The 24,985-nt window shown below is 36.5% G+C and overlaps 1 protein-coding gene across 1 annotated transcript in view; it reads right to left on the minus strand.

The window, feature by feature from the left end:
- The window catches only part of LOC121298277 (voltage-dependent calcium channel subunit alpha-2/delta-3-like), a 145,103-nt gene that overhangs the window by 88,317 nt on the left and 31,801 nt on the right, over positions 1-24,985 (minus strand). Inside the window, exon 4 of the mRNA XM_041225311.1 lies at positions 12,239-12,298. Within this exon, the coding sequence (XP_041081245.1) occupies positions 12,239-12,298 (60 nt within the window). The remainder of the gene's footprint in view (positions 1-12,238; positions 12,299-24,985) is intronic.

Below are 24,985 nucleotides of genomic sequence, written 5' to 3' on the forward strand. Positions count from 1 at the left end.
CTACCCCCCCCCCTCCCCCCCTTTTTTCTCCTTCTTCTTTACCTTCTCCTTCCTTTTCTCCTTCCTTACTTTCCTTTTCTCCCACCCTTCCTTCTCCTCTTACCTACTTTCCTTCCTTTCTACCTTCCCCTTTTCCTTACCTCCCTCTCTTTTCCTTCTTCCTCCCCTTCTTATTTTCTTCTTTACCTTACTTTACCCCCTCTTATTACACTCCTTACTTTTTTCCCTTCCCCTTACTTCTTCCTACAACCTCCCTTCCCTTCCTCCCCCCCTCCCCTACCTTCTTTCCTTCTTCTTTCCTCTCCTCCCTACTTCCTCCTCCCTCCTTAAAGGTTTGGCTGGCTTACAAATAATAAAAGACACATCTACAACAGCCATAAATGAAAACTAACAACTTTCTAGGGAGATGTTAGTGCCAGGTACCAGTATAGCCAAACCAATGGACCAAAAACTTTTGCAGAAGATTTGTGCTGAACTGTTAGCCCTCAACTAAAGGATTCGCTCTTTTTATTCTAGATCATTTGACATATTTCTCTATTCAGATGCTCCATTATGAATAAAATTGAAGAGACGAAGAAAGAATGCATTGAGTGTGCTGGTTAAGAGTGGGATGCATTAATAATGTGTGGAGCTTTCATTTAGAAATCCTTATTAGGTATTGTTATTGTCTTTTTTAAATACAAAAGGCTCTATGAAACGTGCTGATGAACATTAACTTCACTAAACTGATATACTGGGTTTAATTAAACAACTTCAAAAATCACCAAAGGTTAGAGTGCAGAGGTGCTACAGTATAGGAATTCAAATACAGATTGTCAATTCTACAGGAAACAGTCAAACAATGCATAGCTCATCACAGCTGAACTAGCAGGATGTCCTAAGAAACCATGGTTACGGCATACAGTACTATTGTTGGGAAGCCTGTTACATCGAAGAGTATGATAACACAGACACCTGACCTGGGGACAGACGTGTAACATTGACTGTTTACTAATCCCCTGGCTCTCTACAGTGTCAAATTCATCACCAAAAAGATTAAACGATATCCAGTGTACGCTGTCAGTAAAGTGTAGACGTGGGAAAGCTCACGGGAAGCGGGACAGAGGCTTATTTGCTGAGTAACGGTAAAGGCTGAGAAACTCTACGAGAAAACTAATTCAGTGTAATCCTGTTAAATAAGGCGTGCTTTGGATATGACCTTGACCAGGACAGCTCTCTGACCCACACACAAAGAAATGACATGAAAACATATTCTCAATATACTTCCAGACTGGTATTTGCATAAATAACTCTGCCACTTTGGCTATGCTGCAAGACCATTCAAAGAGCAGAGCCAGAAGGACGTTATTTAATGAATGCTTATTATCACCTTGACAGACAGCTTTAGTGCAGCAGTGGGGAAATCAATAACATCCCAGACAATCTGCAACACTGTGGAAGGAAATGGTTTACTAAAAATAAATGACCTGTTCAAATATTCAGCTAATTTCTTTGCTAAAGAAACTGATTCAACAAAAATGGAAATCTGTAACTTACAATTACAATTCAATAAATTTGTCTAACCGGTATATTTTTATGCATAGACTGTAGACTGCACGACTATGAAACTTCAGACTTCATGAAAGCATGAAGCATAAAGCAATGGCATTCACAAGGGAGATCCACACTTACAATACAGCATGCATGCTGGACATGCAGACTGCTGGACAAACCATCTGGCAGATGATAGGAACCATTACAGAATAAATCCCAAACCTCCTTCTTTAATTTCATCCAGTGCAAAATATGACGCAATGATAAAGAGACAACATATTTAGTGGTGCACTGTGGGGGGTCAGAAATATTTTTTTTTAATTGCTTGTTTGAAATAGTTATCTATCTACCATAGTTACTAGTTGTTCTTTATGTTCTTTCTCTTATAACCAAATATTTGTAAGCTGAACTGCTCTTAATCAAAATCTCTCTTAAACGTAATTATTTACTATCTTTGTTATTTTCTCTCATTTCAATTTTCTCTTACCTACTACTGATTCTATTATTGAACTATTGTATTTTATAACTGCTCTTATCTGTAATGTGATATTTTGTATTGTGATATTTTGTATTGTGATAAAATTGTAAGTCACCCCAGATAAGGGGGGCTGCTAAGAAATTAATACTACTATACTAATATATATATATATATATATATATATATATATATATATATATATATATATATATATTTTTATAACACACACACACACACACACACACACACACACACACTACAGAGTTGCATGTACACAAAGGGTTTAAATGATTTAAAATTGATTTATTTCAAGACATCTTACACAGGAGTTCTGAACGGTGTTTACTTTTCTTTCTACACAGTTGAAGGAGGCTTTTGTCCAAAAAATCCTGAGAGACATGATTTATTTATTTATTTATTTATTTATTTATTTTTTAAATCATTTAAACCTTGTGTACATGCAAAACAAAACGTTTTGTACAATATGATAAGATATATCTGGTAAACTGGTAAATTAGTAAAACAGCTGGGCCATGTCCAAAAAAAACACCCAAACAGATTCAAGATGTGGTTGCCGTTGAGGTGTCAACACAAAATACTTTGATTTCTCACAAGCATTATCTAAATAAATTATGTTTGCTAGAACGAGGGTTAACAGGTAATGTATAACAAGAGTTATTAAAATATAACATTACATATAGTATGCTATGCAAACAGTGCAAATAACAGTTCTGTGGAATGTTCTGGTTAAAATCACAACTTGAAAGATATGGAGTCTTTAGTCATTCAGTTGTGAACAGTAGGTCCTCAACACTGGGATACCAAGGGTAAATACTGAAACATTCCTAAAGTGATATTCTGCTCTATCGGTTATCTCTATAATGGATTTTAAAGTGAAAATGTAAATGAGGTGGGGTTTTTTTGTTTTTTTTTTCTCTTCTGGTTACTCTGATGTAAATGATTAACATTGATGGCTTATTAAAATGTATCATGTTGATGCATACATTAAAATGCATCATTGTAGCGACCTGCAGTACGTTTCCCCATGATGAGGCTGTATAATGCGTGTTAAGTGCCCTTATTTAAACTGGCAAACATGGTTTTAATAAATAATTAAATACAGTAATGTGCCCCACATTTATGGCAAATTCAACCATGACTTTTGGAGGAATGTTAACTATATGCTTTCATAGTTGAGTCTTTTGTGTACTTTATATCACCATAAATATATTAAAAATATTTAGAGAAAAATACATTAATATAACAATAAAATAACAACGACAACAGCATCAACATATAAGGCACTGCACCCTACTATAGAAACCAGAATGTACACGAATATCTGCGCATTCCTACTTAGAGATACCTCTGTTTACTTGTTTACAGCAATAGTAAACCATTCAAACAAATACTGTTCGTGAGAAATTGAATGAAGACAAGTCTTTATAACACAAAGCAAAGACTGAATGTTCTAAACTGTAGTATTTTCTGTTTTTAAAAAAGTGTTTCTATTTTTCATTATACAATTAGCAACACCCCAAAATCTTTGTCATCTCCGAGTTTACACAAGCATTGATTTGTTTCCTCTTATCAAATTGCCTCTCGTTTTTTTTCTCCAATATTTATCTGTTCATTTTTTTTTTTTTTTTTTTTGTTATCGTGTGTGGATATTTTCAGCAGGGTATCTAGTGTATATGGTTTGGAAAGACAGTTCAGAATGCCTGATACAATCTATGCCTTGCTCGCAAAATTAAAATTACGACTCTGGCTTGGTAAATTAAATACTGAATAGATGTGACCTCAATTGTTCTTTAAAATCAATCTGAATAAAGAAATCAGACAGCGACAAGAATACCATTAGCTGTCCTATTTACCTGGGTACTGCATCTTCGAATTGGGTAACCATCTACTAATGTAATAAAACTGAACATGCATACTTGCATGTACTATACATTGATCTTCTGTGCCGCAATAAACACTGCAATTTAAAAAACAGGCTAGGAACAGAATTTCAATCATGCAGGGAACACCATGTACAGGAAAAACAAAAAGGCAGGCAGACTGCGACACAGGCAACAGCCAGCTGGAGCCTTGCATTCAGAATATGCTCCTGGTGTCCTGTCGCCACTGTTGGTTTTTTAATGTCTTAAAAACACTGTGAAATGGGGGATTACACTGTACATAGGCAGCTGTACAGTTCAATACAAAACAAATAAATATATATATATATAAATAACTGATATTAAATGGCCTTAAACACTATTTTTATGGAACAAATATATATAGTTGTAGTTTATTTATATATATATATTCCAAGGTATAGGGACATAACAAATAAATTTGTGATAAGGCAGGCAGACTTGCAACACAGGCATCAGCCGTGGACATTGCTTGTCTCAAAGGTGTCTGTGCATAAAGATAAATTTAATGTACAATATATATATATATATATATATTTGACACAGGGGTGGTACCGACAGACTGGAAAATTGTAAACAATATATATATATATATATATATACCAATAATTTGCCAGATTTTGCATTTTTATGGAACAAATTGCTAAGAGTTGTAGTTTTACTGCATTTAAAAAGGTAATTATCACTCGTTCCAAGGTCGTACCAGGGACATAAAAGCAAGAGTTAATGGGTGGTGATGGATCTCAAAGAAAAGGCTGTCTGTGCATAAAGATAAATTTAATGTACAACAATATTGATTTCCCCAGGCGCTGTCCAACACAAGGTTGCTAACACCACATCCAAGCAAAACAGGGTTACTGATCCAATTACACCAGTGAAAAGGATAAAAAAAGCTAACTGTTTCTTATTAAAAGTCAGTTTCACGTGAAGATAAAGAACATTCAGTTTGATTAGTAATAACATACTAGTTAGTACTCCAGCTCCAATGGATTAAGCTCATCACCTGTGTGACTACAGCATGTTAAACACTTTCTTCACCAGTGCTTAATAAAACTAAGATTTAACATTCCATCAAACTGCCATGCATGTCTGTGACAGATCTGGTTCATTTAGCCTCCAATACGTACCGTAATTATCAGAATATATGGAGCACCCTTTACAAATTTTAAAGGAATTCATGTGAGTTTTATCCTTGTCTACGTGACCGGTTGTAACTTTTCCCATTTCACACCTCCGCAAGACCTCACTCGTTTCGACATTGAAAAGTAGATTAGTCATTGAATTTGTTAAGTTTCTCTCAGTAGTTTTAAAGAAACTCAAGGGGTTGAACTCAAGGTAGATCAGTCATGCACGTGATGCATGATGTTCTCATTACAGAGAGAATTACTGTATATGCCTTCACCTTTTTTTTTCAATACTGCATCAGTGCACCATAATGCCACACTAAGAGGTTTCAGATTTACACCCACCCTTTCGTAAACCCAGACAGGGTTACAAACTTGGCAGTGTAGCGCAACAGCCACAAACGCGAGACAATGTTGCCAGGAATGTAAGCTGGCACAACCAAGAACACCCACATTCCTGTTCGAAAGCAGACATGCAAAGTGTTTCCAAACAGAAGCAGCAACGTGAGCCAAAACGATTGGCCAGTAAGCAGCAGATGTGTGTTAGTTGAGCATCAGTAAAGGGCTGTATAAATGTGGCCCTTTAGATAATAAGCACCCACTGTACTGAAGCACGGTTTCTGATTAAACACTGGTCTCATAGTGGAGAACAGCAAGGTTAGATGAGCTAGACAGCATAAACATATATTGAAGTGTGTTTCTTCAAAGTGTGAGGTTTTCATATGCTTCCATCTCACCCTTGAGCTCGCTAAATTTACACAATTTGGTCACAGTTTTTCTTCTTAAAAAGCAGTGTGTTAGAGAGCTAAGCAGAATACAAATGGGTGGAATCACAGTTCCGGGTCTGTGGATCCAGTAAATATTTTTGCAGATCCACAATTTAACGTTCTTCTTATTTGGGTAGGAGAATGCACTGGAAATCTGCAATTTTACCAATTCAAATAGTCTCATTTGAAAGAGCACGATTTATAGTATTAATGTAAGAATTGATTTTTGCATATATGTCAAGTACAATGCTACAATGTTACCATCTTTGAAATGTTGCCGTATCTTTATGAAGTGCATTCCCTGCATCCCATTTTCTAATCACGTTACACTACAGGTTTGTATGGATCTCGAAACAAAGTAGTTTACAGTTCACATGACAATCGCCACTGCCATCTTGTGCACTGCTTTGAGACTAGCAGAGTAGGTAAGACAACAGTACTAGGAGTGCTGGGGGTGCATGACTTCATTCACATACAAGGGCTACAGTTTTGTTCAATGGCTTTCAGCACTCCCACTTTAAAAATGGTTCGTGCCATTGTAAGACAATCCAGTACTGACAGACATAGACACACCACTGAAATGAATAAGAAGTCAGAAACATGCTTTCCTCTTGGGGTTTAACAGAGGTGAGACATGAGCCTAATTCAATAGGGAAACAATGGCAATATCTAAAATAGACTTGTTTAGAAGTGTTAGGGTTTGTTTTACTTTGGCCAGAGTGCCCCTTGCTTTGCTTTGTGTGTTCTTTTGTTTAGACTGTTTATTTTTTATTTTTTTTAATCGTTAATTAAGAGCGCAGCAGTGCTGTTTTGCCTGTACAACCGTTGTTATTGTTTCATTTCCTGGTCTGACGGCACGACCCACACGCGCCACTCAAACCACCTGATCTCAAGAGTTCACTATTTAAATCGCTAAACTTTTTAATATGCAAATACATTCAATTTCATTACACTGTGGGGAACTAGTCCAGGACTCAGAAAAACAATCATTTGCTTACATACAGTGCATTCAAGCCATTGAAATACCTGACTGTCCGTGGCATGCCCTGGATGTGTGTAAAGAAAGCAAGGAACAAGCAAGTTCAATGCAGATAAGTTTATGCACACAGTTTCAGTTCATTCAGTATTGAAACTACCTCTGGGGGTTGGATTAGATCATTCAGAACTCCACCATCATTTTTTTCTCTAGCCTGAAGTCTAACACTTTGTTGGGGTCACTGTAGTGTATTTTTAACTGAAAAAGTATTTTAAAAAATGGAAGGTTTGGTCTGGATTTATTATTTAAAATGGTGCCGGTATTTAGACCAACTTGTATCTGTCCAATTGAAAACAGAGAATTGAAGTGACCAGACATGAGAAGTCTTTTATTCAAGAAGCAAAAGCTGAGTTATTGCCTCACCTGGATATCACTGGAACCTCTTGCAACGTTGTGTCCTGTAAAGCTGGAATTTACAGCTAATGCTAGTATTGTGTATCGTGTTTATAAGGGGTCCTTGAAGATATTCTGTCCCCCTCACCTTCCTGGAGATTTAACAGTTCTTAACATCTTTGCCCTTTCCGCTTCATTGGCTCTGGCGTACTACTGCTCCTGCTATCAAGTGCACCAAGGACAATATTAAACTACAAAGGATGTAACACTATAATGAGAAGTCAAATCTTCTGGGGAATGGGATACAACTGAGATTCCCCTCCCCCTTTCATAGCGAAGGGTAGCCCTATAGCCCTATATATAGAACTGTTTTCTTAATTTTAACTGCTAATTAGCATATGAAACAAAAGTAATTCAAAACTAAGACTCACTCTGTGATGAAGGCTAAAAGGCAAAGATAAATATATTGAGTACATCTTGCTATCTGACCATGTGGACATTGTAACAGTAAAAAAAAAAAAAAAAAAAAAAAAAAAGAACACAAGATCTAATGGTCCGATTATTAGTGAAAACAGGATTGCTTTTAGCTATGTACATGATGCAGTATATTTCACGATTGGTTCACCTAGGCTTTAAACTATGCAAACAAGCCAATGTTCAATTACATGAGCTGCTGCTACTGAGAAACAGATATTTAATTGAATCGCTTTATGTATTTGTCCATGCAATACTAATCCCAGTTAGACCTGAATATTAAACTTGATAGTTTAAAACACTTAGTATGTTCTACTGTCTTTGTTTTACGGTCTTCACTCTAAGAATAAGAGCTTATGCTTTGGATTCAGTGGTGGGTCACAAAGTCAAGCTACAGTGGTTCAATTTTGTGGGCTTTGTAACACTCCACTCTCTCCTATAGCCATGATTTAAAGTTTAAAAAAAAAAATAATGCATAGAGCAATCTCCTAATTATTAATGAATACAGTCCTATTATAAATGACTTGCTCACAAGGAGAGTTAAAAACGACCAGGGAATGGGGATCACTGGTACTTCTATTGGGATTCTTACACTATGAATTGAATGCTTGACAACCCACAAGCAAGTCAGTGAGACGCATAACCATGGCGATGTCAGTGAATATAAAATGAGACCTTTCTCTAATAACACAATCATGACATTTTAATCCAAGTGTTAAAACCAAAAGAAAACAGCAACTGGAATTGAAGTGGCGTTCAGATTTTTATAAAAACCTTGCGTTATTCAGCCCCTGTAGGATGACACGATACGAAAACAGAAATTTAACCACAGCAGTGTTTTTTTTTTTTTTGTTTGTTTTTTATTGTGGTGATGCTATCCTTACAGCAGCTTTTTTAAATGGGCAGATCTCTAAAACAAACAACCGCTGTGAAAATCTATTGGCTACTGGAATGTTACCCAACTTATTAAAAAAAAAAACAGTGCACTGTCACAATATGCCTCCCCATCAGAATTAGCTAACGGTAGCAGAATTCGACAGCTATAGATGTCACAATTTGCTACCCTTGCAACACTCAGCACACAGTTATCACATTCTCTCAAGGATTGTTTATTCCTACAGTGTAGGGTTAATGTGGGTAACTATACTGGTGAATAGTTGTTGTCTTTACCAATAGAAGCAGATCTGAAAACATGGACATCTACCATGTACATGTACCAAAGCCTGTGTATAAAGCTCTGCAGAGCCTTGATGTGAAAACAGCCTCTGTGCTGGCACTGAAAACCCTGTGCCACTGAAAATGCAAGGCAATTAATATAATTGCTTTATGTAACAATGGTTTCATTTAAATCATACACATCCATACCCTGCCAGATTCTCACCTCATTTCACTGACTAGAGATTTGCAGTGACGCAGTAGGAGGTGTTTCATGTTCCTATTGATTTATATTAAATCATACACCTCCATGCCCTCAATTTCCCCCTAATCCTACTGCAAGGCAAAGAATTTGTTATTGTGTCACTTCATTTTCAAGTTAATTAAACAATAAAGTAGCACGCTTATTGATATGGATTAAACAAGCAAACAAGAGATAACGGAATTCTTCTTTGCTGTTTCAGCTCTGTATTCAGACTCCTCTGGTGCAGCGAATGCTACTGGGGACTGAAATAATCGCTACTGATGTTGACACGTTGACATTTTGAGCATGCATGAAAATCTCATTTGGCATTTCTCAAATCAGCTTGTAATTGCTTTTAATTTAACTGAGAAGACTTAGAAGTGGAGGAACTTAAACTATTTTTTTACAGAACACACTTACTGTAGAATGCAATGAAACACAGTTTAAAAAAGCAGGTTTGGGTCAACAATGTTTTCCAGGTTAGACGACGAAATAAGCAATCAACATTAAATTATAGTACTACGTTTTATATGTATACTGTCTATATATATATATATATATATATCATCATATATATAGATAGAGAGAGAGAGAGAGAGAGAGAGAGAGAGAGAGAGAGAGAGAGAGAGAGAGAGAGAGAGATAATTTACCCAACAGCAGGATTATTTTATCAGGATGATCTAGGAAGCCGTTTACAAAATGTGGTACTTTTTTTTTTATAACTTTGTTAGACTTTTAAAACAAATTACACATTATAACTTTATTAATAGGACCTAAGAACGAACAAGATTTTAAAATACAGCTGTGTGCACCATATGTCAGAAACAACAACAAAAAAAGTTACATGACCCCAAAATGACAGCTGTTGTCAGTCAAAGGTGAAAGTAAAGGGTGACGCTAGAATTGACCTAGAGTTTCCATAGCAAAGGTTAATGAGCTGACAGCAGTTGTAATTACATCTATGTAAAAAGCGGCAACTTCCCTGGAAGAATCCCTGCTGCACTAAATCCATATTCAAGCACTCCCTTTACCCCGACTAATCACTCCAGTGCTATTTCAGGCCTGAGCAGATGGTGTGATGAGAGTTTTGATAAAGAACAACAATCTCACTGAAAAGGTTGTGAAGGAGTCGCTGGAACCGAGATTAAGAATTGATTCAGCTTAATGGAGTGTGACAGTAAAAAATGACAAGTCCCTTACCACAGGGTTACTGTCCTGTTAATCCTGTTGACATATAAATGGCTTTTAGTGTACTTTGGGTGAATGTAAGTCTCGCTACAGTAAAACACAAACAATGGGTTGGTCATCAGCACACCCCCTGATGAAAAGAAGTAGCCTTGCATATGCTCGGCTACATAAAGAAATGTCTTTTATTAGAAATCATTATCGGCATAGTATTTTTTTTTTTGTTGTTTTTTTTTTTCGTAATGGAAAAACAAACCCAATAAAGTTACCAAACAAAATAATCAGAGGTGTGTGAGCCGACAAGAGTGGCAGGATGAAGAAAATGAACAGACCTGAAACTGATACTCGGAATAAGACACTGGGTATTACTTGAGCTTTCTCATTCCCAATGTACTTGTAGAGTGTATCTTCCCATTTGCGAGACATCAACATGTTGCTGTGCCTGCAGCTCTCCTACTGTATACCTGTGATAGCCAGAGAGCAGGGAGGCACATCTAAACATATATTATCATTGTTTTTCTGCTCCACTAGCCAGAAGAAAGCCCCAGGAAAGTCTAAATGTACTGTACGGTCATAAACTGTGAATACATTTAAAAAGAAAGCTACACTAATCAAATTTATAGGACAACAACATAATAGTTTGTAATGAGGCTCTTCTTAAAAGCTACATTTTCCGGTGGTGGTTTTCTGACGAAGCTGCCATTCCAGAAGCCTTGCTGGGCATAATGTAGCCACTTTGTTAAGAAATGACCCAGTCGTATGATTAACCACAATCATGTCCCTTGGGAAGTCACCAAGATCTGATTGTGGCTGAATAGTTGCTCAAGAAACGGTGAATATATTGTAAGTAGAATTAGAAAATTCACAAGGCCCGCATGACTTTAGGTCTAATTTTATTTATATTCGCAATTGTTTACCTGTTGGTGTAACAGTAGTCATTTAAAATATGTAGAACTTCAAGGTTATCTTTCTGATCCTGACTCTGTGCATGAAGGAGTGAATTCTAGTTCTTTCCCAAAAGCCTCCAGTTGTCCACTGAAAGTGCCAAACTAATGCAGCTGAACCCCAAGACTAGAACAAGGCTCAGATCACACACAGACTAAAAATGTCTCAGTTCTTGTTTCCGGCAAGACAGCTTATCACCGGGATATGAAAGTTCCTGTAAGCTGCTGTAAAAAAAAAATAATAATAATAATACCAAGTCTGTCACTCACTGACAGTTCTCTAAAATCATCAAAATGCTCTGCTCTTAGAGATCAAATTACTAAATGAGTGCAATACAGATGGATGGTTTTGTGGATTGTCTGTGTGATCTAGAAATGTTTCTGCCTGCATTTCAAAACTGCCATTTTATGTCTTTTGGAATTACTTTTTTTTTATGTTCTTTTTTTTGTTTTAAAGATGACTTTTTTCTCCTCCTACCGCGTCACTGAATTCTACAATTTGATGGTGAATACTGAAGACAGAGCCCTAAACTTACCATATTAGATTAGCATAGCTGAATAAAAAAGACAACTGGAGGCAGTTTAATTTAAAAGTCATAGAGCCAAGACCAGATTAGGAAGCTTAGGAGCCCGGTAGCCTGCAGAATGCTTGCATAGAGAAATTAAAACTGTGTGTGTGTGTGTGTGTGTGTGTGTGTGTGTGTGTGTGTATGTATTTATATATATATATATATATATATATATATATATATATATATATATATATATATATATATATACACATGGATAGACACATGGATACAATTATACAAGATAACAGGGTGATGGAATCACGAGACAGTACACAAGCACAAACCCATCCTTTAGTGCTTTATCCAAGGTTTCAGGGTATTTTTGTGCTGGACATTGAAGAAACAATCCCACATTCACACACTCACTGTACATTTTTAAGTTGCACCATTAGGACAGATCATCTAACTTGTGAGACATATACTTTTCATTGTCTCACTTTATAAATACATACATTAATCACAATACATAATTACCTGCAGCTCAGGATCATCCTCATGCTGTAAATGGGCTTCTTCAGCAGCTTCTACAAGTCTCTGAGAAAGAGTTAAAAAAAAAAAAAAAAAAAAAAAAATAGGTCAGTCAGATACCCTCAGATATTTCTCTTGCCTGAATTATTACATTGGAATTCACCTTGCCAGCCACTTCAGCATTCATGTAGTCACATTCACTGATACAAAACATAAAGTCTTCAGACAGCAGTGACTACATTATTTTATAGATGAGGTCATTTATCATCGTGATATATTTTTTGGGGGTTAGTTTTGCAAAATAACTGATGTGATTATATCAGAGCAATCAGAATCCTTTCTAATATGGCCTCTAGTTTCGACTACGATCAGAACCGAAGATGAAGTTGGCAGCATCTAACTTTGATTTAAGAATGCCCGCTGATTTTCTTCATTCTGAAGTGGTTGATCAAAACCAGCACTGCTTAAATACATGTATTACATGAAAAAGAGAGTTCATGTAATATTATGTTTCAAATTACCTGCAGAGTAATTCTGTTCTAGTTCTTCCTTTGCCTCTTTTATGGAGTTAAAAGCATAGGTAACATCATGGCTGAATGCACTCCAGGTACTGCAAGCACGTTATCAGCATTTCAAAAAAAGATTACAAAATGACAGACTGGGTTCAGGGTGACCTGACGAGCATTTGAAACCTACGTATGGCAAGAATAAAGCTTTAAAGTGACTCTTGCAAGACAGGGTTTTACTGACCTATCAGTAAAGGGTGGTATTAGCTGTTCTAAAAGCACATTGAATCTCCATGCTGATAACCTCATAAAGACTCAACGAAAACGGCACGATACACAAACTATTATCATTTCATAACATGACCTCTATTTGTTTTGAGTGCTTGATGAGACTTATACACAGCACACCACATGTTGAAATCTGATAGCACTGGAGATCTCCATTCTCCAGAACTAAATATGTTAACCATTTAAGGTACAAGAGACATGCGTGTCCCAAAAATAAAAATGATGCTAACTTCTTTATCTTGTGGTGTATGAAATAGGGTTTAAAAAAAAAAAGATTATCCAAATGGTCAGTTTCCTCGTGATACATGAATCACTCTCAAGTGTATTTTAAGAAGAACCCGTTTGAACAACTGTTCAATTCCTTGTGTCCCTGTGCCTGCATCTAGGTTCCGCGTGTGCTTGGAAGCACTTTTTTTTTTTTCTTTTTTTGGAGGTTAAGCCTGTTAAGGGAGTTTGGGATATGAACCTCCAGAAGCATGTCTGGGATGAACTTGATCGACTCATTTGTCATCATCGTCCTCCGCCTTCAAAGTTGTACTACTTGCGTGAAGTATAAATGACTGAATGAATTGCTATCTTTCAAAGATATTGTTCAGCACCTTGGTAAAGCATGCACAAGCATTGCCTTCTCTACACGTGTTGTACATAATGTGTATAGGAAGTAATAATATCTGAGAAAAGCTTCCTTAGCACAGGCTTTGTAGGAAACCAATGTCTCTAATGTTTACATGCACTCTGTAGGTTTTATTGATGGTTTGAAGCATTTTTTTCTCTCTTTGATAATCTGAAAGGGGTATTAGTTTTGAGTGTCTGGCAGCTATGTTTCGTGGTTCAAAAGGCAGGGAAACTACCACCAACCTTGACCCTTTCCTTTCTTCTAACTCAGTATCTCCCACTGTTCTAGCAGATCTCAGCACTGGCCTTGCAGCAAGCCTGTTTACAGCCTTCCAGTTTCTCTATGATCTTCATGATGGCATCAGTGACCGGGCAGTAATTATTTTTAAGACTACAGTATAGTCAATACAAAAATTTAACCACTGGAATGCTTCCTTTGTGTGGACTGCAGATCAAACGCATTCATGATTTGCCAGCCTATACTTTCATTCTAAGCGTAGCGAAAAACCAACAGGATTTCAAGCATTACAGTATTGTATGTACATCGTATAACAGACAAACTTTCTAAACATAAGGAAACCAGTAAGAATCTAACACAAATTCTGGCGGCACAAGATAAGTCCAGTTTTATAAGCAATACATCCAAGGCTTGGAATAGAATGGCTTCTTACATTTAGTGATATAAATGAATCCAAAGGCTGTAACTGACAGCAGGACTGCACAGTTACTTATCTGTTCAGGTCTTCTCCTGAAAGAGTTATTTTGGTTGTGTTTAACACATTCAAGGTTCTGTTCTATGTTTTAAACTTGTATTAGTTCCTCACTTCTTTTGCAAAATTTTAAATGCACCGCAATGTGCTATCATTAGTCTGGTCACACTTAAATAATAATGACTGCACACTCATAATGGATTCCGTATGAATACCACAGCAATAACACCTGACTATCTTCTGCACTTCAATTTTCTGAACTAATTAATTCAGCCCTGTTAATTCATATGGATTCACTTACCCATACTCATTCCTTTTTTTCTTTGTTGATCACATAATCACGTGTTAATTCATGCAGGAATGCATACCTCATACATGCCATCAACATCATTTGCAACAAAGGAACATTGAATGAATAAGGGTAATTAAATCAACATGAATTACCAGGGCGGCATTCAAAATTAATTACTCAGAGGGAGTGCATAAGATATTCATTCAGGAGTTATTCCTGTGCTATTCAGTCAGAATTCATTATGAATTTGCAGCCATTATTTTAAAGCGATACCATTATTCTTACTAAGCAATATTCAGTTTGTATTTTAACAAAGATTTGTTAAACAGGTTTAAAGATTTCAATTTACTACCCACAAGTACACAGTCATTGTCTCATGTCTCCTTCATTGTGATAATTTAAATAAACTTAAAAGAAACAAAGTCAAGTAGACAGACGTTTTATGTAGTGCCTGCATCAGCGAGCCCTTGATGTCTAGCGACAAGTCGTCCCTGAAAGCACAGGGGAGAATTAAGATTCTATTTCAGATGCTGTTCTAACCTCAAAGACTTGTAAGCAAAGTCTGTAAGCAAAACGTGTCAAAACCAACTGTTTATTGAACATTAGGTTGCTATGTAATTAAATGGTGTAAATCAAGAAGAACATGCAGCAATCAAGGCGAAAAAAGGATGCCTGTTAAATAAGTCAGCTATGCATTTGTAAACACCTGGCAAGTGAGCAGTTTATGCATGTGATTACTATTAACAATTAAAGCACACGACTGAGAATATTAAACAACAGAACACAACAATCCTGAGCATTTCATTTGTGCCAGATCCCAGATTGTCTGACAGGCGAGAATTAAACAGTTTACATGTGACGGACCATATGGAAAACAAAACACACACACATACACACACACACACACACACACACATATATATATATATATATATATATATATATATATATATATATATATATATATATATATATATATATATATATATATATATATATATATATATATATATATACACACACACACACACACACACACACACACACACACACACACTTATATAAGCTGATCATCATAAGTGAATTGCCTTAAAAAATTTTATTTTTAAGTGAAAATGTAAATCTTGTCAATTTCAATGAAATGGTCACCCAAAGCAAGGGGATTTCAGTCTGAAGCCCAAGTCAGCTAAAAGTCTGAAATGTGTATAGCATGGTGTTAGAACACTGGCCTAAGTATAAAAGTGTCTTTGTTAGATCTTCTCTGTGTTAACTAGCATGTTACCTAATTAACCTTTTGTCATCAATTACTGTTAACAGATGAGGGTCCATGATTACTATAAATATAAGTAGCATAGGCACAAGTTTGTCATTCCTGAATTTAAGGGAGCAGAAAATGGCAAAATACGCTCAGTTAAGCAAAGAAAAATTACTTTAAGAAATGACGGTCAATCTTTAAGACAAATCGCAAGAACTTTGCAAGTGTCTGTAACTGCTGTGGCCAAGACCATCAAACGATTTGAAGAAACTGGCACTCATGAGAACCGAACAAGGTCAGGCAAGCCAAGGGTGACTTCAGAATCAGAGAACAAGTTCATTCGAGTCACAAGTCAGCGAAACCAGCGAATAACTGCCCCTGAAATACAGGCTCAGCTAAATGCTACTAGAAGTACAGATGTTTCAACATCAACTGTTCAGAGGAGAGTCTAACCGCCGAGTATTTGTAAGACTCAGAGAGGGTGAGCTCATGAGTTCTGCATGTGTGGTTCCCAATGTCAAGCACGGAGGAGGCAGTGTCATGGTCTGGGGTTGCTTTGCTGGTGACAGAGTTGGTGATCTTTACCAAGTCCATGGCAAGCTCAACCAGCATGGCTATCACAACATACTTCAGAGGCATGCCATTCCATATATCAAAGCAAAGCTACCCACAAGTGCCCTACATCTCTGGGAATTGCTGCAGATGAGCTGGGAAGACATGTCGGGTGATTTCCTGCTGAAACTTGTAAACCGAATGCCTTGTGTTTGTGAGGCTGTTATTAAGGCAAAGAGTGTCTGTTTTGAGGAATCCAAGATTTAGAGACAATTTTCAATTTTCTTGAACATTGCTTTGATACTCCTTATGTTTTGTATATTGTAACACGTGTTTTCATTTTCAAGTATTTACAGAAACATATACGACGTAAAGCATTGTCAATTATGAAAAAAACCTAGTTTCCAGCAAGTGTACTCAAACTTTTGACTGGTACTGTATACATACACGTGTAAAAACATGATTTCCTGTTGCATGAATTAAAAACATTACTTTTTTAAATTATTTTTTTTGCAGGGTAGGCGAAGATCAGCCTAACCATAAAGATGAGAACTTGAAGCATAAATAGAAGCTTGCTGTAAATCAAGGTCAACACATTTGGTCTGGAAACAAACATGTTATACCTCTTCCTAAATTATATGATCCAGTACCTTTTTGTTTACAAATTAACCCCTGAACATGATCTTGTTGAAAAATATACTGCAGGGACAGATACACCGCAGGAGTCAGCAATGTTATGCAATGACTTTGTTCTAAACTACACAAAGTATTTTGCAATGCGTGAGCACGGTTTCTCCACCTTGCCATGGATAAATCAGGGTCAACTTAAATCGGTCCACTTTGTAATATTGATGAATTGAAATGCGAATAGACTCATTATTAATGAATACCTTCAGCGTGATCAGTCCACAGTGTTATTTTGTTGGCCATAAATAACAATTCTGAAAAGGTATGACTAACCTTTCATACTCCAACACATTAAAACACTCCAGGTTAAAAATGTACCTTGCTGTTAGAAGATTGATTAGCGGGCAAGGCACACAACTATTAGCTGAGCATTATTCATCTGTCTTTTTATTGTACTCCTATTGGGATGGTTAGTAACTGACAGAAAGGCACATTTAAATCCCCAATATCGAAATGTGCTTTTAGAAAAGCATCTCAAACGCAGGCAGTGTCGGTGATATCCATTTTGTACCACTGAGTTGGTCACAGTCATGATAACTTCACCATGGCAACAGAGCAGCTAGTGGATGCTACCTCTGACATACAAAAGTATATTAAGCAGTATATTTGTGGCATAGCATAGCATAGCAGTAGAATTGCCGTGTTTGAAAATCAAGGCAACACTTATTTTTAGATGGTGGAAATAAGTACAAAACTGAACACATTAGCCATATGCAGTAAGACCCTATTCAGAGCACTTTAAGGACTTGTGATCAGGATAGCGTCACTAGCAAGGAGAAGTAGACCCAGAGACAAAAGCTGTAATTTAAGCACTGATGTGTATGTTTATCAACAAACAGTTTAAAACACAAATAAATAGGCACAAGGGCCAAAGCAAAATGTTCTCACAGAAACACCTTAACACAGCTCCACACAGCAATCTTCTTTACACCACCACCAACTAACACCATCACCAATGTACTCTAACTAACCTCCTAAACCCTGACTGATTGTTCGCTTTTATACGTCACTTATTCAATGCATGGCTCCATACCACATCCCCACGTGTTTCTGCAGGGATGAATTTAATCCCCTCCCTGCCAACCCAATATTCCCCACACCCCACACACACCTGTGCACTGTTTTAAGAAATTCTCAATTTTATTGCCTCTAGCAAAACCTGAGACACCGAAGAGATGAAGTTGTTTTGAATCTTGTTAGGAGGTACCCGAGATTATTGTGGCTACTGACAAGTGATGGTGTAACATGCTGTCGTAGAAAGTAATCCCATTTAATGACCTCTATTTGAGGTTCCTTCATCGTGCCCTCCGTGACCATTTGAATACACTATGTAACACAATTTTTGTTCCTGGGTAGTAAGTAGTAGTTATTTTCTAATTGCTTATGCCTCAAAAGTATAGAAAATGGCTATTATTCCCCACAAACTTTGCTTTTGTGACCAGGACAGTGATATTTTGAAATTTACCTATTTCCAATGAGAACACGGTCTTTTCGTTCACATAAAGTCAGAAAAAAACAACATATGAATCCAAATTAACATGTATTTATACTAAAGTAATACAAAAATGACTACAAAAGATTTAGAAGTGTATTTACAGTATAATCGTAAATCTCGAAAAATTACTCACTTCTAAATCTTTTGTAGTCATTTTTGTATTACTTTAGTATAAATACATGTTAATTTGGATTCATATGTTGTTTTTTTCTGACTTTATGTGAACGAAAAGACACACATTTTCCCGTTTTCCCATTGGAAATAGTGATATTTTGAAACATCACTGTCCTGGTCACAAAAGCAAAGTTTGTGGGGAATAATAGCCATTTTCTATACTTTTGAGGTATAAGCAATTAGGCAATAACACTTACTACCCAGGAACAAAAAATAAATAAAAACATTTGTTACACGGTGATATCAGTCCGGGTTTGTCCAGTTGTTTTGAGTGTTACAGTGGCTTGCAAGTGACTTTGGGAACACTTCTGTTTTTGTGCTGACTTCATTAGATATCCTTAGATTGCTGTAGAAAGTGCTGTTCCATATTGCCTTTTGGGTACTGAATAAAATACAGCTCCAGCAGTATTATTTATTTATTTAAATTAACAGCTACAGGTAAGCCACAGATACCTTTTAATAATTTTAATTTCGGAAGTGGCGAGTATACCTCTTCCTTTCATGTGTCGGTTCGGGTATTTGTTGTACAGATCTTGTTGTATTTTGTACAAAAGTAAATCAAAATATTAATATGACGTTCTCAATATAATTGTCAATAACGCTCTATAACAAGCAATATCACACAAAACGAATCCATTGTTACAGCACTGAGGGCCTCACATATTTTATGCCCCGCCTCTGCTCACTCATGATTGGACAGCTGAAAAACTAGGGCAGATCTTTGACTCTCCCATTGATTAAACTTACTTAAGCGCATCAGTCGAGGTAGAGAATACCTTCAACTGTTTGTGTTCCGACTGCGTTCACTTATGATTGGACTGCCGTGGAGAAAATGCAGGATCTTCCATTGGTGGCTTTATTTTATAAAACAAAAATAAAATTCTACACAACTAAATTGTAAAAAAAAAAAAAAAAAATGAATCTGTGATCAACTCTTTAGTTGATTAATCATTCTGATCAATCTGTTAAATCGGAGCAGAAATTCTGGCCTGTGATTGGTTAAAACCTCATCATAGGATCAAAAATCATATCAAAACAGATTGAAAGGGGGAGGGGAGGGGGGTTAGTAACACACGTGATCAATCTATATTACCACAAATATTTTAAAACAAGCAGGCGACGGTCCAGACAAGTTAATTTGCATTTAAATGTTCTGAAAAAGGATGTATTACTTTCAAGACTGGCATGGTATAAGTCAATGAGCACTGTCAAGGTTTGACCTTGTTGCCAATAAAGATTCATTAAGTATGAAAGCACAGTATCAGCAGTGCCTTTGCAATGACCTGTTGACTCGCAGTTGGCTGTGCATCACTGCAGCTACCTCATTCACTCATTTTAATGAATGCAGAAACTATTTCAGAACACTGTGTCTAACAAAAGCAGACAAGAATATGAGTTTAAAGGGTTTGCACGTCATTTCTTTGTGAACATTCAGAAGGGATTTAAGGAGAATAAGAGAATGGAATCAGCCAATACACTGGAATCTTGTAATTGCCCTTTGACAATAGAAATGCTTCAGAACACTGAAACCTTTCCCCAATGTCTGGTTTTCTGATGGATATATTGATGGAAATGTCTCTTTTCCAAGAGTATCTTGGAGGACATTGCAGGAGACGGTCAATCACAATTTCCAGCAAAGTATATTCAATACAGATACAACTTTTCACTAAACCAGTAAAAAAAAAAAAAAAAAAAAAAACTACATTAAGGGAAATATTGTAACAAGCTGTTCGTTTAAAATGCTCTTAGAATTTTTTTTTTACATCCCGTTTTGGTTTCTAGACTGTCTTCAAAGTTTTGCAATAACTCCGCTGTCACTACTTTGGCAATTTTAGAGATATTGCTTTTAGGCGATACGGGCGACTTTACAAGATCTTCAAGCTGACCACGCAGCACAGGTTCACTCTTTAAATAGTCTTTAAATGAAAAAAAAGTTCATAGCTTTCTTGTGTGCAATTTAGAAGAAATATGCTACAGCTTGCTAAACATTCAATACTGTCCTGCTAATATAATACCGGTGGATCAACGGGGTTTGGCAAACATCCAATTCCCAAAGATGAAATACATTACCAATATAAAAAAAAAAGCTGAGTTTTTAAAATTCAGAGCCAGGAACCTCTTCTCTGCAGTACTGTATGTTTCAGGTTAAATACAACTAACTTTAAAAATCTAAACTCATTATTAATGTTGTTCTGCTTTAAAGCTGACCTACGCTAACAACTGTACACTAATGTTCAGGGAAGAAGTCCATGGATTATTGAGATGCAATGCTAGTATACAGACTGCAAAAAACTGGATCCATGTACTCACCCTCATGAACGTGTATTACAGTGCACTATCTACACTGTCGGAACATTTCTTTATTGCTGTTTCTACTGGAATCTTTATACACCAGGCTTAGCTGATGTCCTTTTTATGTACAATGGGGTCTGCTTCTAAAAAGAGACATAAAAGATAAGCAGCAACAAGAGCATACAATGATATTAACAGAGAAGAAATTGAATCATTGTATATAAATAGAGCCCTGTGTTTTTCGCAAATACGAAACAAAACGATATGCAACATATAAAATGAAATGCAAATATAAAACGAAATGCAAATATAAAAAAAATACAATGAAAAATCATAGTTATCAAAACTCAGCTGTTACCATAGACACGGCCTGAAGGGATCTGTGATGGAAGAGGAGAGACGCTTGTTTCTAAAATGCCTAAACCGTGCATAATAATTAAACAACGCTGCAAAGAGGGGATGCATGCAGCAGACAGGTCTGTGTGAGATCTGTTTATGTCAACATGTTTTTGATTGTATGTATCTATATGAGTTGCTTTATTAATGTGTAGCTATAATAAAAACAAAATTAAAATAAATTTGTGAAAAATAAAACTGAAAAATATAATATATAAATGTCATGGAGCTCTATATATCCCTTTAATGTACAATAGTATACTTTTTCAATACTTTTCCAAGGGAGTTATTTTCATATATTATATCTTGTTTTTTTTGTTTTTTTTTAGGACGACAGTAACTGCTATATAGTGAATTCTCCCATTGTACTTACTGCTAAATTCAGTTTCAAGGACAAAACACTGTTAATCAGGTATAATGACCACTCAAATGAAACCTGGCTTGGAAGGTGTATCAGAAACACTATACGGCAGAGTGAAATGAAAATTACTGGCAAATGTGATCTCATTCCATATGCATATGCTTGTACCAATGGTCCTGAACCATGCAATTCGATTGTGATTGAACAGGTGGGCGTCTTTGCGGGTAGAGTGCCATGAACATTAGCTGTTGTGAAAAATGTATTCAATTAACGTCTGTATATATTTCTACATTTAATTTAAATGCCCCTTGCAATTTACCTGTCAGCTGCCTGACACAGGGTAAACTAAAATAGAAGAAAAATGACTCAGTAAAAAGAACAAAAGGCTGGATTCAGGTCATCAAATCTTTACAGCAGGAATGTTTTAAACTCAAAACCCCAAAATTTAACTCAATACTTGCTGGAATCCCATTGATTAGGTTCAGGTTATTAAGAAATGAACTTCCCTTTGTGGTGCAAGAAACAGACAACAACCTTAAGTGGTGTAAAACCTTCCCTGCAATAGCGTACATCCAAACTGCTGGCTGTTAGTCGAGCTGCATGACGACAGCTGTTGTCAACACTGTCTCTTTACATTTCACTGCTTTTAAGAAGGGGTTGCATTCCAACATATAAAATACAAAAGGCCTTATTTTTATCATTTAAAAAAAGAAGAGACATTAGGAATGTGCACAAACTAGAAAAATGAATAAAGCAATAGCCTTTGAAACAAGCTCTTGAAAGACTCCGGATAAAATGTTCTACTTTGTGCAAATTCCTCGATTCTCTTCTTTTAAGGTTGTTGATAATATATCCTAAGTGTGCAGTTAAGACTTCTTTCATATATAGGCCCAGGACAGAAGATCCCTGTCAGGATCAAGGAACGTTTGCAAAGAGATAAGGGAAAGCTAGGTAATGTGCTTGGTTATAGTTATAGACATGAGGCTTGAGGGTCTGTGTTGCTGATATAAAAGGTAAAGAAACTGTTTTCAACATCTTCAATCTACCATAGAGTCGTAGAGCTTGCAAAACATAACTTGAACCAATATATGCCAGTCCATTCAAACGTATTAGCATAGATGAGATCATACTGTCAATCTTCTCGTAAACAAAAATAAAACACTCTTGCTTTACTGAGTAATTTCTTCTTCCAATTTGTGAATAAACCCATGTGAAATTATACATTCGCTTTTCCCTGTTAAAAATATTAGTTTAAATGGCATTCTACCCTCTGGACAAATGAACAATGACGCTGATTAGACCTTCCCATGCCAGTCATGTTCTTTTTAACAGCCTATACTGACACACAAGAGTCATGACACATTATCGTGTTAGTTTAGTTCTAAATTGCAAGCCATGAAACCCCAATCATATTCCTTTATTTACATGACACAGCAGTGATTACAGCATCCTGTTTACATCAATACTTGATTATGCTGCCAAATGATTATACTCTTTTGTTTGCATCACTTACAAGCTCTGGTTTGAATTACTCTATTTAGCTGTCAGACAGTAAACTGTCACCCATTAACTGCCAGCCACACAGAAACCAGCGACGCCTAAAACAGTCACAAAAATACCAAATATCATCATCCGGAGAAATTCAAAACCGTACCCCAGCAAAACAGCTGTAAACTCCACATCGTAAGATCATGAATTATATGAGAAAATGATATAAAGTAACAGCAATGAAGTCAATTACAGAGACCGGGTTTAAGACAAAAAAAAAATGTTCATAGATAAACAGACAATCCGTAATCAATTTAACAGAATTTCAAAAGGCCTACTAAGAAACCCTACCATTTAATTACAATAATTAAAATCAGGCAGAGGTGTTGATCGCCAGTTCTTTAGAAATGTCTTGCCTGGGTTTGGCTTCCATTTTTGAATGCTGATTACTCATGACGTCATAGTTTCTTCCTCCCACATTCATCTTGGATTAGACATCTCCGCTGTCACACACAGTGACAACCATACTTTCCCCCTGGCATTAGCTGCTGGGTAGTATTAAAATCCACTCCAGTCTGTCATTCTGTCAGCAGCCTTGACACTAAATTGTGGTGATCCAAAATTATACTTCAAGGAAATCTGTAAAGAAGCAGGAGGTGGGTGGATATTTAAATCTCTGGGGTGGCAGGGGATGAAGGTTGTGGAAAACTCTGTATACAGTTGCTCATTCATCTAGCTTTGTACAACATGGCTTTTATGAAAAGTACTATTGCTCCTAGATTGGCCAAGTATTATAACTCGAGTGCATAAATCATCTTTAATATTTGTTTCTATGTATAATTTTAATAAAATATGCTTTAGATGGTCATAGTTGTCCACAATTTTCCATGTTATTGGCAACACCCCTTAAACTCCAGCTCCAAATCAATGGTTCTCAAACTGAGATCCAGGGACCCTTTAAGGTTGCTCTTAAAATGTTCTCCTATAAAAATGTTGTGGCAAGAGATCGACCTTATGACACTTACAAACAGTATTATGCTTGAACATTTACAATGGCTGCAGGGCAGTGCATCTCTATTGTGTGCGTTTTCTTTTTCTTCAGTTTCCAGTTGGGGACTCCAATTCAGAATTGATTTTAAAAAAGGGATCTCCTCAGACAAATACATCTGAAAACCGGTCTAAATAAAGTAACAATGATACAATGAAACCATTCTGTAAATCCCTGTGCAGCGACAGTGCACATCCAATATTGTAAAGATTAAAGACTGCATTAGTAGCAGTTCCAAAAGGCTCAGTGCACAGCATCAGTAACAGATGAGTCTCTAATACTGGCATTCAAAGCATCCCCAGCTGCGACCATTTCAGGACTTGTGGCATAACTGTGGTCTTTTTAACAGACTGCGTTCTTCTATTGTATTTCTATAATGAGCAGACTTTGTGGTGTCTCAATCCGCCGTTTACCAAAGTGCCTCTTCAGCAAACTTTTGTTTCATACCAGATTGAACTCCTGTGAACTAAAAACCAATTTCATATCCGAGGCATTCGCGGCATGCAAATGACTGCATACCATAACATGGAGCTTTATGTGGAATTTTGTGATAAAATGCTTTGAAGCCTTGCACTAGTGCAGATAAAGCCCACC

Source organism: Polyodon spathula, chromosome 23 (genome assembly GCF_017654505.1).
Source record: "Polyodon spathula isolate WHYD16114869_AA chromosome 23, ASM1765450v1, whole genome shotgun sequence".
Taxonomy (NCBI): Eukaryota; Metazoa; Chordata; class Actinopteri; order Acipenseriformes; family Polyodontidae; genus Polyodon; species Polyodon spathula.